General features: G+C 28.6%; 1 protein-coding gene across 1 annotated transcript in view; it reads left to right on the top strand.

Moving 5' to 3' along the window:
- Positions 1 to 1,673: 1,673 nt before the first annotated feature.
- Positions 1,674 to 14,752, top strand: part of LOC113389332 (histamine H2 receptor-like) — a 59,035-nt gene continuing 45,956 nt past the window's right edge. The window contains exons 1-2 of the mRNA XM_026626376.1: positions 1,674 to 1,682; positions 10,114 to 10,303. Coding sequence (XP_026482161.1) covers positions 1,674 to 1,682; positions 10,114 to 10,303 — 199 coding nt within the window. The remainder of the gene's footprint in view (positions 1,683 to 10,113; positions 10,304 to 14,752) is intronic.

A 14,752-nucleotide genomic window follows, 5' to 3' on the forward strand; every position in this document is an offset into this window, starting at 1 on the left:
TAATACTTTAGCATGTTTGATTAGATTATGAACTTCTTTATTGCTATATGCCATATCAAACTTGTTTTAAAGGAAATAGCCAGATTTTCTGGATGAAATGAAATGAAATTTGAGAAATATTGAAATAAAATTAAATTGAGAAATGAAAATATTTGCAAAATATTAAATGTAAGGTTCAAGAATCAATTGGTTTTGTGTCTCGTATATACAAAACAAATAAAAAATGTGTTATTCAATAATTTTGTCAGATAACACATTTTGTATTATCATTTCACCATTTTTTTTTTTTTTGGATATAATTTACATCTGTCCAATGGACATTAGGTAAATTTTATGAATAACAAAACAACAAAGAAGCTGTCTGCAAAATAAACTATTGAATGCTTGAGAAGAGTGCACAGTTGCAATCTCTCCTAATTTAAGAAAAGATTATGATCTAGATTGACTTGGGATGCCAGTTAGGTCCAAAGGCGTTTTTCTTTTTAATCTTTTGGTGTAGTTTGCTGAGATGAGTGCCTTGGCGAGCCCGTTGGGATGGTTCTCCAGTCGGTGACTATGTTTGAATTTCACCAAATTAATACGTAGAATGCCTATTATATTTTATTCTAAATATAAGGCTGTAATATTTTTAAATCATTCACAGAATTTAATTAATTATTAATTGTGTTTTATCTTTTATGCGATAAAGAGCTCGCGATGAAATTGTATTTGATATTCACCAGCTACTTCATTATCACATGTTTATATTATTTATATGAATCATTCAATTGTTATACGCATGTTTTGCATAAATACAATAAAGTCATTGATTATGTTCAATCTAAGCATTTCCAGATAAATAATTATTATTGGTTCTTTATCGCAAAACAATATTTTTTTAGAAATACATTAACATATATGTAAAGAACCGCTTTTTTCACATTTTACCATTTATTTTTGCCTTATCGCATGTGGTATTCAAATATTCGGTATTCGGCCGAATAGTATGAATGAGGCCAAATATTCCAAATAACAAAGAGTAGCCGAATAGGGGTTGCAAGTCTAGGCATAAAACTAGAATAAACATATAGCGCGTTAGTAATATAACAATTATTTATAGTAACTACATTAATACAAATGAGCTTAGGTGCCAAAAACCTGTCGAATAGTTGCCGAATATTCGGTATTCGGTCTTTCTAGCATACCGAATATTCGGTATTCGGCATTTTGCCGAGTATAATATTCATTACAAGCCTACTATAAATCCAAAAGCTGAAAACTATTTATATGAATATGAGATATAACAATTCTGAGTAATTCTGAGTTTTGTCATCAAACGCAACTAGATCAATTCCATGAAAATGATTTCATCTCTCATAGTTTTTAACTGCAACTTTTACCATACATGTTATATTCGCAATGTTTTTTCTAGTTCTGAAATACCAATATTTACACATGGTTCAAAATCAAATATCGATATGTTTCATAACATCCAATTAAAGAAATAATGATTATTCTTTAGCAAACGCAACGGAATTTTTCATTAAACTGCGTAGGCTTTTAGGCTTTTGATTGATTTTTTAATATTAATAGCGAAGTGATGGAATATAAATATAGATTCACAAAGTATAGGGAACGTTTTAGATTGATGAAGATAGGTGATTAATTCCCAGTAAACACTACATGTTGCCGTAATGAAACTTGTGAGTTACAAAGTTATATAACAAATGTTAACTAAGTGTAATATTTGTGCAATGTATATTTTCCACAATTTTATATTTCCATGAAAATTTCGAAATTTCAAATTCAAAAACTTCAAAATTTTCAAAAAAAAAAAATTATTTTTCAACTTTAAATTTAAAAGTCTCAAGATCATAGATAAGTAAACAAAACACAGCTCAAGATTTTGAAGACTAGTATTTGTGTACATAATAGTACGAGAGTTTATAACAGTGTTTGTAAATATAATAGTACGAGAGTATATAGAAGTGTTTGTAAATATAATAGTACGTGAATGAGTAATAGTATTTGTGTACATAATAGTACTAGAGTATATAACAGTGTTGTATATAACTAAATATAATATAGTACGTCAATGAGTAATAGTATTTGTGTACATAATAGTACTCTCGTACTGTCGTTTTGTTTATTGTAAAATTTTAATTGAAAAATAATAAATACATTGAAATATAATTTAGATGAAATTTACTTATTTTTGCATAAATTAAAAACATTCCAGAGAGTATTAATCTATATTGCATATGTATGTTGCCGTAAGTTACCGCAACTTCACAATGTAACGCACCTTGTAACGCACTTGATTCGGAAATAGTAATATTCAGGCAATGTATTTGATAAGATTACCGTAATGTAACAGGTAACTGATGTTATATAACTGCAATCTAACGGCAATGTAAATTTGTTTAGGGGGTTTATATACAGGGAACACTTGTATTATAAAAATTATTCAATATATTGGACAAAAAAGCCAGTATACAATCGGCTAATCTAAATCCAATTAAGGAAAAAACGACTATTCTTTTCGGCATCCACAAAATTGCAGGTTTCAATCCTGCATTGAATAATCCAGTAGTGATATAAGTTTTCACTTATATGAAAAGATAAACATATATTTTATGTTTTTAACATATGAAAAGCCATTCGATGTATCTCGATAAAGACTCGCGTTGCTAGGTTTTATGCTACAATCGCCCCATGCCTTTTTTAAATTAACAGGTAACTTCAAAAACATTTACCCTCGTTTTAGCCAATATACTGAATCGATTTTAAAAATTCAAAAATTCTTCAAAAGATATCGGTTGGGAATTGTAATAATTAGCATCTGGTAAGGATCAACCAGTCTGTTCCTACATTATTGATGTTGAAAGTTTTTTCTCAACGAATTTGGTGAAAAATTTTATACGGTCTCAAGAGATTCTGAGTTATTATCGGCGTATGAAATGTGGTTTAATTATGAATATTCAACAAAATTTTGAATTAGTTGGTATTGGTATTTAGCCTTGAGGCAAGTCGATTATTTACACATATCGGGAAGTTCATGTAACTTGCCTCAAGGCTAAATACCAATACCAACTAGTTTTTTTTAATGATTTTAATGGAAATCTGTATGACAATAGATTTCGTAGTGTGAAACAAGCTAACAAAATATTATATGCTTACGATAAGTGATTGAATTATAAAATTCATCAAAGTTGAGAATTGCGCCGCATGCTTAAGCGATTCTAATCAGAATCTATGCCGAAGCATATGTACATTATGCTTTTTGTAGGTAGCTACTGATTACAGTTGACGTCAATGCTTAAATGCATTTTCAGAACACTAAATAGATGGAATAAAATGTGTTAAACAAATAAATTCAATTTATACAGGCACTATAAATGATTCTGAAAAATATCCATTGGCAAACGTATTGATCATTTTTTTCGCGAAAGCGAAAATTTTATTTTCGTAATAAACAGTTAAACATTTTACATAAGTATGCTAATCCGAATTCGATTAAGTTGATTATGTATACCAACTGGAAAGTTTATGCAACTTGCCTTAAGACCAAACGCTACTTACCACTAGTTTTTCATTTCAATCTGTTTATATACCAAACCATCAAATTTTTTATTGATATTTTTTTTGTAACGAAATTCATGTATTCATTTACACAAACCATTGCTGAAAAATCCATGCCCGGCTTATAGCCTATGCTCGCCAAGCAGCTTTTATGAAGCTTTTGTAACCGTGTTAAAAGTTTGAAGTTTCTCTAGTGGCTTTCTATGTCGAAAGTTCCCTGCTGCTCGCGAGCTTCCGCACATCAAGCTCTCGTCGCAACGGGACGCACGTACAGAATAATGAGCTTTTCTATTCAGAGCTTAAAATCCTATAGTGGAACATGTTTTTGTATTGTTTCTGATTCGGATTTGTATGGAACAGTCTAAAAATAAGATTTTAATGGGCCCTTGTCAATCAATGGGCCGACATGTAATTAGAGATTTTATGAATTTTAGTTTATTACACTCAGGGTGTTAAAAAACACATATACATAGTTATTAGATAAAATTATACGTACTCAAATACATTTTCACTAGATCAAAATATAAATCTGTGATAAAAATTATATTCATTTTCTTATGAAAAATGCAGCCTTGTCTATTAGATTAGTGCTTATGTTTCGAAATATTATACGTTTACAGATTTTATCAAGGCTAACAAATAAAAACTAGTGGTATATGGCATCGAGCTTTAAGGCAAATTGCTGAAAATTCCCGTACCGTAACAAAAAGTTTGAGGAATATTAAATGTTTTCAAATAGACTATTATAAATATTGTAACATTGTCTAAGAATAATATAAACTGAATTGCAAAGTTGAAATTATTTGTTTAAAGTATATTAGAACTATAATCAGAATCAAAAATAAAATTTGAACTATTTTCGATATACAAAAAAAAAATATTTGAAAAAATAATTGTAACATTTTTTTTCAAAAGCAATTATTTTATCAAAACGAGCAGAAAGTTTTTTGATTCATTCAAATCGGATGCTTAGTTCTCTCAAAAACTGCAATGTTTTGCACAATTAGCTCGGTATCTCCAAAATGGCTGTACATGCCTTTGTCAAAAACTAATCACCACTTCTTTTCACACGGTTGATCCGTGTTCCTAAAAATATAGACATAAAATTATATTCATATATAGATTTTCATTTTTGATATTTGAGCGATTACAATAACTTACCCTATGGAAAGTTAGTAAAAATTATTGAGAAACTTATAAATACCAAGCTAAGTAAGATATTAAATTTAGAGATGAATTTTTTTTATGTTTAAGAATTTTCACCAAACGATAAACTATAAACAATTGAAATCATATGTGTATCTCAATTAAGGCATAACTAAGCTAGGTGTCAGTGGCATTTTACCTGTAAACTTGCATGAACTTTCTGATACACTGTAAATTATCAATTAAAATTGACATTTAACTATTTTGATATAAGTATCAACAGTATATTTTTAATATAAAAAGTTTCATCAAAATCGTCAGAAGCTTTTTATTGAAAATCACGGAGAAACGGCTTAGCCGATCTTAACTAAAAATAAGTAAGCAACATTCCTAACTGACATTTTTCAAACAGTTTTCTAATTTTCAAAGAGAGGTAAATTTTGTTTTTTATTTACTAATTACAAAGAAATGGCTTAGCTGATCTTTGTGCAAAACTAGTCAACAAGAATCCTTATAGTGTTTTTTCAACATGAATTTAAATTGCGTTTCATTGAATTTTAATTTGACTTAAATGACAGCTTCCGCCTTGAATTTTAAAACGACAATTAATATAATTAATAATGCAGTTTACAACATTGAGAATTCTCATATGTATATACATATGTACATATATAGTTTTATTATGAATTAAGTATTTTATAGATTATTTAGGTTATCAGTTACAATATTTTAAGCTCACTCTGATCGGATTGGTTTCTTTAAAGATTATTTTTGTTTCCTCTTATTTTTTTTAAAGTATAATACATTAGCAAAATATTTTGTAAGTTTCATCTGAACGAAATCTGAAGAACGTACATTTTTCTAAAGTGTTGAAGAATATTTTTATACCTCATTTTGTTATTTGTTTTTTCTCTTCTTATTTAGAAGAAACAAGCGACAAGATGTTATAAAAATATTCTTACAAAACCTAATACAAATGTTTCGTATAACTGAAGGATATCAAAGTCTTTATAATTAACTAGCTGTACTCATTCACGCTTTGACATTGTTTTATTTTCAATGAAAAATTTAAACAAAATGGAATATTTGTTAAATCTAGTGTACCAGTTTTCTGGTCTTTCAGTCTACATGTCTATGTGACTATCTGTATATCTTTCTACCTGTCTACCAATTTACCTGCCAACCAATATACAAGTCAACCAATTCACCAGACAAATTAACCAGACCAATTAACCGGTCAACCAATTTACTAGTCAACCAATTTACCAGTCAACCAATTTACAAGTCAACCAATTTACCAGTCAACCAATTCACCAGTTAACCAATTTACCAGTCAACCAATTTACTAATCAACCAATTTACCAGACCACCAGTATTCCTGTCAACTTGTTTATTGCTCTACCAATTTAGCTTTTGACGATTTTACCTGTTCAACAATTTACCTGTCTATCAATTTACCAGTAATTTCAATAATCATTGCAACAATTACCTATTATTTCAAAACTATGATCATAGAAAAAAAAATTTGTAACTTGTAAAAAGTTAATTAACCCTTTCCACTCGGATGCCGTCGCACCGGGAGTAAAATTCATATAAATTTTGGAATTCGCGAGTGGAAAGGGTTAATGTTAGGTCTATTACATTTACTTTTATTTGATGCTCATATACACAAAACCTCACTCGATCTTCTTGTTTATTCGACCTAAACATCAAGAGAATACAAAATTATTCAATTAGATTATAAGAAAAATACTATATCATTTTATTTAGTTATTTTTTATTTAGTCTATTTAATTAAAATAATGGATGATACTAATCACATTACATAACTGCATAATAAATTTCCTTTTTATGTGCGTGTTCTATTTCACATGTAACATCATGAATACAAAGTATCATTTTAATCATGTAGAATTTTATTGCTTTGTCCATATGTGTCTCGCATCTGCACATGAATATTTTAATTGTAGTATTTCGGGCATTCCTAATCACTGATAATTTGACAAATCAATAGGAAGATTGGACTTAAATAAAAATGTAAGAAATATATAAGGAAGTTTTATTTTATGATATTATTAGCTTAAAAGTCATAGAATTATATTCTTTTTTTCTATTATTATATTGAATTCGGATGAATCAGTTATAGCATCCAAATTGGAATTGGATATAGCTTCTATTTGATTAAATATTTATCAAGACATTGGCTTTTTATCGGACAACTAAGTGGCATCTAGAACTAGATCATTGATTTATTCACCTTTTAAAAAAAAAATCACTTCAAACATATAATGTTTTACTTAATTTGACTATTAGTGCAGTAAACGGAGCGTTTTAGGTCTGAATTTTTTTTACTGTGCTCCGAATTTCATGAAATTTTGGAATTAGGTTCATCTTACCCTCAAATTCAAAAGTGAAAGCAATTCGGGTTGCGCCATCACCCCCCGGGGGGATGACCCCCCTTCTCAATTGTGTAATTACATTTTTTTAAAATAACGTCGGAAATCGATAGAAGAGCTAATTATAATAAAAAATGTCTTCTATAGTTTTTCAAAAAAACTAATACTTTTCAAGTTACTGGCCACTAAAGATTCATATATTTTTGGCGTTTTTCTTCGTCTTTTTACAAATATCTCCTAAATTATACATTTTAACGAAATTCATGTAATTAACAAAATAATGTCAATAAAAATCTTAATAAATCGGTATTACATAAAGTGTTCTAAGAAAAACATTAAGCAAGATTTGAAAGAGCAAAGTCGTTTTTTATTTCGTTCAAGATTTAATTGTTGTATTTAAAGCCATCTAGTCTCGAAGTTTTACATTTTATGCAATTCGGTGAAATTGGGTTTTATAGTGCTCAACATAAGCTTTAAAATGAGTGCTGTTACAAGTTTTTTGCGTGTAAAATGAGTGAGCTATCATGCAAATAAGAAGGCATATACGAAGTTTTTTTCTTTTAAATCATATAGTTTAATGAGCGCCATTTCCACCAGAATGAAAGTAATTCACATTCCATCTAGAATTCACTTCATTATAGACATCTTGATGGATTCTAGCAGATTCACTACTTTAGTACAAACTATTTTCAGAAAACTCACGATTTTATAAAAACTTTTTTTCCAATTTGCGCGGTCGCGCAGTCTTTAAACATTCATAACTCTGTCAATTTTTGTGTGAAAGAAAAATAATAAAAAACAATAATAAGCCAGAAAGATTCCTTTGATTTTTATCTATAAGCTTTTATACGTATCTTTTATTCTTTTTGAGATATAATGAAAATAATTTCGATTTTTAAAAAAATTGAAAAAAAAAGTTTTTATAAAATCGTGAGTTTTCTGAAAATAGTTTGTACTAAAGTAGTGAATCTGCTAGAATCCATCAAGATGTCTATAATGAAGTGAATTCTAGATGGAATGTGAATTACTTTCATTCTGGTGGAAATGGCGCTCATTAAACTATATGATTTAAAAGAAAAAAACTTCGTATATGCCTTCTTATTTGCATGATAGCTCACTCATTTTACACGCAAAAAACTTGTAACAGCACTCATTTTAAAGCTTATGTTGAGCACTATAAAACCCAATTTCACCGAATTGCATAAAATGTAAAACTTCGAGACTAGATGGCTTTAAATACAACAATTAAATCTTGAACGAAATAAAAAACGACTTTGCTCTTTCAAATCTTGCTTAATGTTTTTCCTAGAACACTTTATGTAATACCGATTTATTAAGATTTTTATTGACATTATTTTGTTAATTACATGAATTTCGTTAAAATGTATAATTTAGGAGATATTTGTAAAAAGACGAAGAAAAACGCCAAAAATATATGAATCTTTATTGGCCAGTAACTTGAAAAGTATTAGTTTTTTGAAAAACTATAGAAGACATTTTTTTATTATAATTAGCTCTTCTATCGATTTCCGACGTTATTTTAAAAAAATGTAATTACACAATTGAGAAGGGGGGTCATCCCCCCGGGGGGTGATGGCGCAACCCGAATTGCTTTCACTTTTGAATTTGAGGGTAAGATGAACTTAATTCCAAAATTTCATGAAACTCGAAGCACAGTAAAAAAATTCAGAGGTTATACCCTTTTTTCCTCTCCGTTTACTGCACTATATATAATTTTTTCAACTAACATAAAATATTTGTTATAGTAAATTTTACAGGTGTTTGTCAGATATATGTAAAAAGTTTGTCAAAATAAGTAAGTCAGACTTATTATATAAAAATTATTATAAAGATTTAAAAAAATCAAAAACTGTTTGAAAAATATTAGTTGCGAATACTGATTAGCTTTAGGTGAAAATCTACCGAGCCGTTTTCTTGTAATTAACTGTTGAAAAAAAAAAATTAAGCCGATTTTTATGGAACTTTTTTGTCGATATATATCATGGTCTTATAGAACTTACTGAAATATTACGGCCTTACGACAAGTAATTTAATTTTAAAAATTCATCAGAGTTTGAGAAAATGAGTAGTTTTTTTGACGTTTGTTAAAATTAAAATTAGACGATTTACTTGGTATAACGATAGATTACTTAGTCTTAATGAACATACTAAACTATTAAAGTCCTACAGAAACTGATTTGATAATAAAAATTATTGATTTTTGAAAATTTGCTTTAAGTAAATACTCTTAGTTGACGTGTTCGTTCCTTTTCTATTATGTGTAATAAATCCACTCTGAATACTTTTAATTACTCATAAATTAATTTAGTTTTATTTCATCAAGTCGATTATTTACACAAATCGGGAAGTTCATGTAACTTCCCACAAGGCAACATACCAATACCAACTATTTTTAATCAGCAATAGTAATATGTACTATTACAGAGACCTTTTGCCAATCGATGATTTGCCTTCTAATGGTATCATTACCTAGATATAAGCATTTTTGGAAAAAAGCTCGAAGAAAATTTAACAATTACGGTCGCCGTTAATTCGATAAAAAAGATGTTACCTAAAAAAATCCCTTAAGGACCGATTCTGCCGCATAACAGCCAAATGTTATGGCAAGGCCATGTAACACTCCAACTTCCATACATAACATAAGTTACTGAATCATACTGAATACTGTCAAAATGTCTTGTATTTGCTGTGCATTCAGGCGTTTTACACATGAACTGCAATGTTACTAGTGTGTTATGAAGCTGGGTCAGAAAGACCCTGTTATTTAACATCGTTTTTTTGACATTTGCTCGGTTTCTAGATTACGTTCTCTATATCACAACCTGAGAAAATTGCCTCACTGCACAACAACCATATGGCTTTTGTCAATATTTAGAAAGTTCTTCATAACATGGCCTTGCCATAACATTGGTCTATTACACGGCAGAATCGGTTTCTAAATCCATAGTTAAATTAGTTCAGCTCCTTGACTGTTTCTTTTACTTTTCAGACAGCCGCCTCTTTGGTGACCGGCACAAGTATAGCCCTTACAGGGGCCGATGTGAGCCCAGTGACTCTAAATGCGGAATGGTCGCGCCTGGCGAGGCTGCTCCTACTTGCAGCCCTTTCAGTATGCGGCTGTGTCGGCAACGTCTTCATGATCAGTGCTTTTATGATAGAGGACCGCCTTAAAAAAACAGGTATGGATATTATAATATTATGTTAGTAGTTAGTAGTTATAAGTTTGAATGTAACGGCCACCAGTTCATATCAATACAATAGATGGCTCTGTGACAGCACAGGGCGAATAACTTCGATACTGATATTTATATTGATATTTGAATGCTATATCTATATTAAGGTTGGCATTGATATTTATATTGATAAAGATATTGATATTTACATTGATATTTAATTTAATACCTATTTTTATATTGTTACTTGAATTGAATGAATTGTATTGGGTAGGTGTTCCGACGACTGTTTACCCTCGGATACTTTTGGTTTTAGTCCTTGGTATTGATAAGACACTCCTAGTGTCTAGGAGAAAATTTGTTTTGTTATTTTACTAAATTTCTAAAAAAATATGATCGATTACAAATATCGAGATATTAATAATATTATGACCCTATGTTTTCACCTCTTCTCCAAAACCAACGCCAACTTGTGTTACTATATATACTATCACGGCGTTTGAAGCTACTCTAATAATCAATGGGCGAATTCTGGGATAACTTTTTTTTTCAGTCCCAAGCTGTCATAAATGACATTTGGTAAATGGTTCTGGTATAAATAAGTGTGATATAAGATTACCCACCGGTAATTTTTATATTAGTGTAAATATACTTAGTTAAGTATATTTACAGTTATACTTATGATGCCAAATTTATCTTAATACTACTTCCTAATATACTAGACTAGAGCGTTAAGGTAACTAGTTTTGTTCTTTTAAGTCTAAACTCATGATTTGTGTCGTAGAGTTTGGCTGCTAGATGGTTGGAAGTGAGAATGCCATTCAAGTTTTTCCTTGAATTTTTTGAGATTTTTGTTTTTTTTGCATATTGGTATCCTGGTGAATTATCCAATTTCATTCATTGACGCAAATTTGATGTTTGTTCCTTTACTTGATCTCCACAATTGTTTACCGTAGGTCCAAATCAATAACATTATGTTGAAGATTAGATATACTAGATGCAAATATTTTATTGTGCTGAATCAAATTATCTCGATTTTTAGTCTTGAAGCACTCAAAAAGCTATAACTATCTTGTTTATATGAGGGTTTATTTAAAATTTGGATACACTCAACAGTTCAAAATTTAAATAACCTGTAATTAACAATATGATGATTTGTCGTTAACAATTCAAAGATTTAATTAGTCGGAAATTGTTATTGAAATTAAGATAAATTGTTTGGTATTAAAACAGACAATCAAAGATGTTCTTGGGTATTAAATAGATAAAAAGTGGTATAATTATAAAAATTGAGTTAAGGAGTTTATCAATTACACATATGTAGGTATATACTGTACGTGCATCTATTTAAGATGTTTTCATAACCATTTGGCTAATTTTTTATTGTTGTTTTAACTTGAATAACTTACATTTATTTAATTATTATTTAAATTGGATATACATCACTATATAACAGTTAATATCGAATATATTGGTCAAAGTAAAATAAAAATTATTTGCATTAATATCCAATAAATTAATTTAATTTCGCCTTCATGGGATTTTAAATATTGACTTACCAGAATATGTAATTCTTTGTCAATAACTACTTTCTATGAAGAACCATAGCAAAAATATTTCATACGTAGTTTTTATCGGTTAATTGTTGATATTTTTAAATAATAATAATAATAACTCTTCATGCATGTCATTGTTTTTTGAAGTGGAACTTCCTTCACCGTAATTAAACTTTCGAAGAATGAAAATAATTAATAATCAACAAAAATTAATCTATAGTGTAATAACAATTATTTCAAATATTTTCAAATATTTTGCTGGATTTTTTCGTACCGTAGTTAAATAATAGATATCAAATGAAGACAATCAATAATTAACAAAATTTGATCTATGAGTATTAATAAAATTATCTTAAATATTTTCAAATATTTTGATGCAATTTCCCGTTCGGTTCGAGGAATATAAACTGTCAATTATCAACAAAAATTATTCAATGATTAAAAACAATTGACTAAAAATAATTAGAAAAATACGAGGAATGAAAATAACCAATATCAGCAAAAATATATCAATGATAAAATATTTAATAATATTGCTAGAACTTTCTGTACCGTAACTAAAAAATCGAGGAATATAAATTATCAGTTATTATTATATTATATAATTATTAACAAAAATTGATCAATAATATATTAATAAAATTACTATTATAATATTCTAAATTTATAATAATTATTGAGACTAAATTATTTCTCTTTAAACTACAAAAAATCACTCAAATTTATTTCTGCGAAGTAATATCACAGAACCTAATTACTGAATTTCATAAAAATATATGTTGTGCGTCACATTTCATTTTATAATAATATTTTCGTAGGGAAAATACACGGATAGTAACTAATAAAGTTATAATTTGCACTGTTTCTATTCATATTCCAACGAAATAAATTTTGTTAATTAACAACTAATAAAAATATATATTTCATAAAACACGAGCGTGCAGTATTTGACTTTTATTCATAATTGCCTACTTTTAGAAACAGAAACATAAACAAAGTTTTCATTTGGAGTGAGTTTCTCTTCGCTGGAAATAAATAAGCAGATAGAAAAGTTTTTGGTAATCAAATTAAAGTTTCATGGATGAAGTAATTATACTGACATTAAATGTAAATATCATAAATGTGTGTAAGATGATAGTAAGGGATTGGTATTGATAACTTTAATGCTGATGGTATTGATTAGAAAAATAATTGAAAATTTTTAGTTCGTATTGAAGCACAATTTTTTTTCGAATCTCTTGAAACAAAATTTTTGAAAAGGATTTAATATGGATAATATTAACAAAGTTTTGTTATGAACAGAAACTGATATCTTGATTGTCTGATGTATAATATTATGTTAGTTTCTGCTTGTTTATCCGCTAATTGGATTAACGAAACACGTAATTAGATAGAGATTAAGGATTAGGTAGTATTCTCTTAATTACATATCTTCAATTTAAAATTTAGGTTAAATAATTATGATTGCTCTTCAAAATGTTTAGATAAACATTTAAAATATTCGAGGAATATTAAATGTTTTCAAATAGATTTATAAATAAATACTGTAACATTGTCTAATATTTATAAGAATTATATAAACTGAATTGCAAAGTTGAAATTATTTGTTTGAAGTATATTAGAACTTTAGTCAGAACTAAAAAAACTGAATTATTTTTGACATACAAAAAAAAATGAAAAAAAAATTTCCAAAATCAATTATTTTGTTAAAACAAGCAGAAAGGTTTTTGAATCATTTAAACCGGACGCTTAGTTCTCTCAAAAACTGCCATTTTTTGCACATTTAGCTCTGTATCTTCGAAATGGCTGGGCCTGCCTTTGCCAAAAACTAATAACCACTTCTCCCAATCATTACTAATTGAATGTTTTTTTGATCATCCAAGTCGGATGCTTCGTTCTCTCAAAAACTCGATTTCTATTTTCTGCACTCTTTGCTCTTTATCTCCGTAATTGCTGGACCTGCCTTTGCCAAAAGCTAATCAGCACATCTCCCTATCAATAGGAATCGAATGTTTTTTGAACCATTCAAATCGGTTGGTCCGTGCGCCCGAAAACGTGAACGAAGCATGCGGACCCACAAAACACACATATGCTAGAAAACACACAAATGTTAAGAAAACTTCAAAACGTCGAGAAATTCAAAAATTTTCAATTTCGATTTTTGGACGATTACAATAACTTACCCTACGTGATGTTAAAAAACATTTCGCTTTTTGTAAAGGCAGGTCGAGCCGTTTTGAACATACTGGGCAAAAAGTGTCAAAAATGGTAATTGATTTTTTTTAGAGAACGGTGCGTTCGATTTGTATGATTCAAAATACATTTTATTTGTATTGACGAAATGAAAAACTGATGAAGAATTAATTACTGGGAAAACAGGTCTAGCGGTTTCGGAGATTCAATAAAAAAAGTGAAAATAAATTCCATTTGGCGGCCAAAATAATTATTAGACATATACACATCAAATTATTGCATATCTTATATTTTAATAATAATAACAATTTTTGTTCTTTTTCTATGGGTTCCGCACTAATGTTTATCCGTTATACTGCGATGCGGCGCGCACGCGCTCCAATATTTGGTTTTTAAGCAGCTAACTCATCGCGATTACATTAAAATATTTTTAAAATTTCCAAAATATTTCAAAGTATGAAATGAATCAAATTCAAAAAGGTCAATTATTTTCAAAAATTTTAAAAATCTCAAAGATCGATTTAGTTTTAAAAGAAAATTGGACTTTTTTTTTTCAAAATTTAAATTTTTGGTACGGGAAGTTCAGCAATTTGCCTAAAGGCACGATGTCATGCACCACTAATATTGACCAAATATTGCTGAACCCTAATACCATCAGATATCTTTTATTTCAATTTTTTAAAAAGTTCTGAAAAACGTGAACAAA

This window comes from Ctenocephalides felis, unplaced genomic scaffold (genome assembly GCF_003426905.1).
Source record: "Ctenocephalides felis isolate EL2017-DRISC unplaced genomic scaffold, ASM342690v1 CF-g0.4_SCAFFOLD_03573, whole genome shotgun sequence".
NCBI lineage: Eukaryota > Metazoa > Arthropoda > Insecta > Siphonaptera > Pulicidae > Ctenocephalides > Ctenocephalides felis.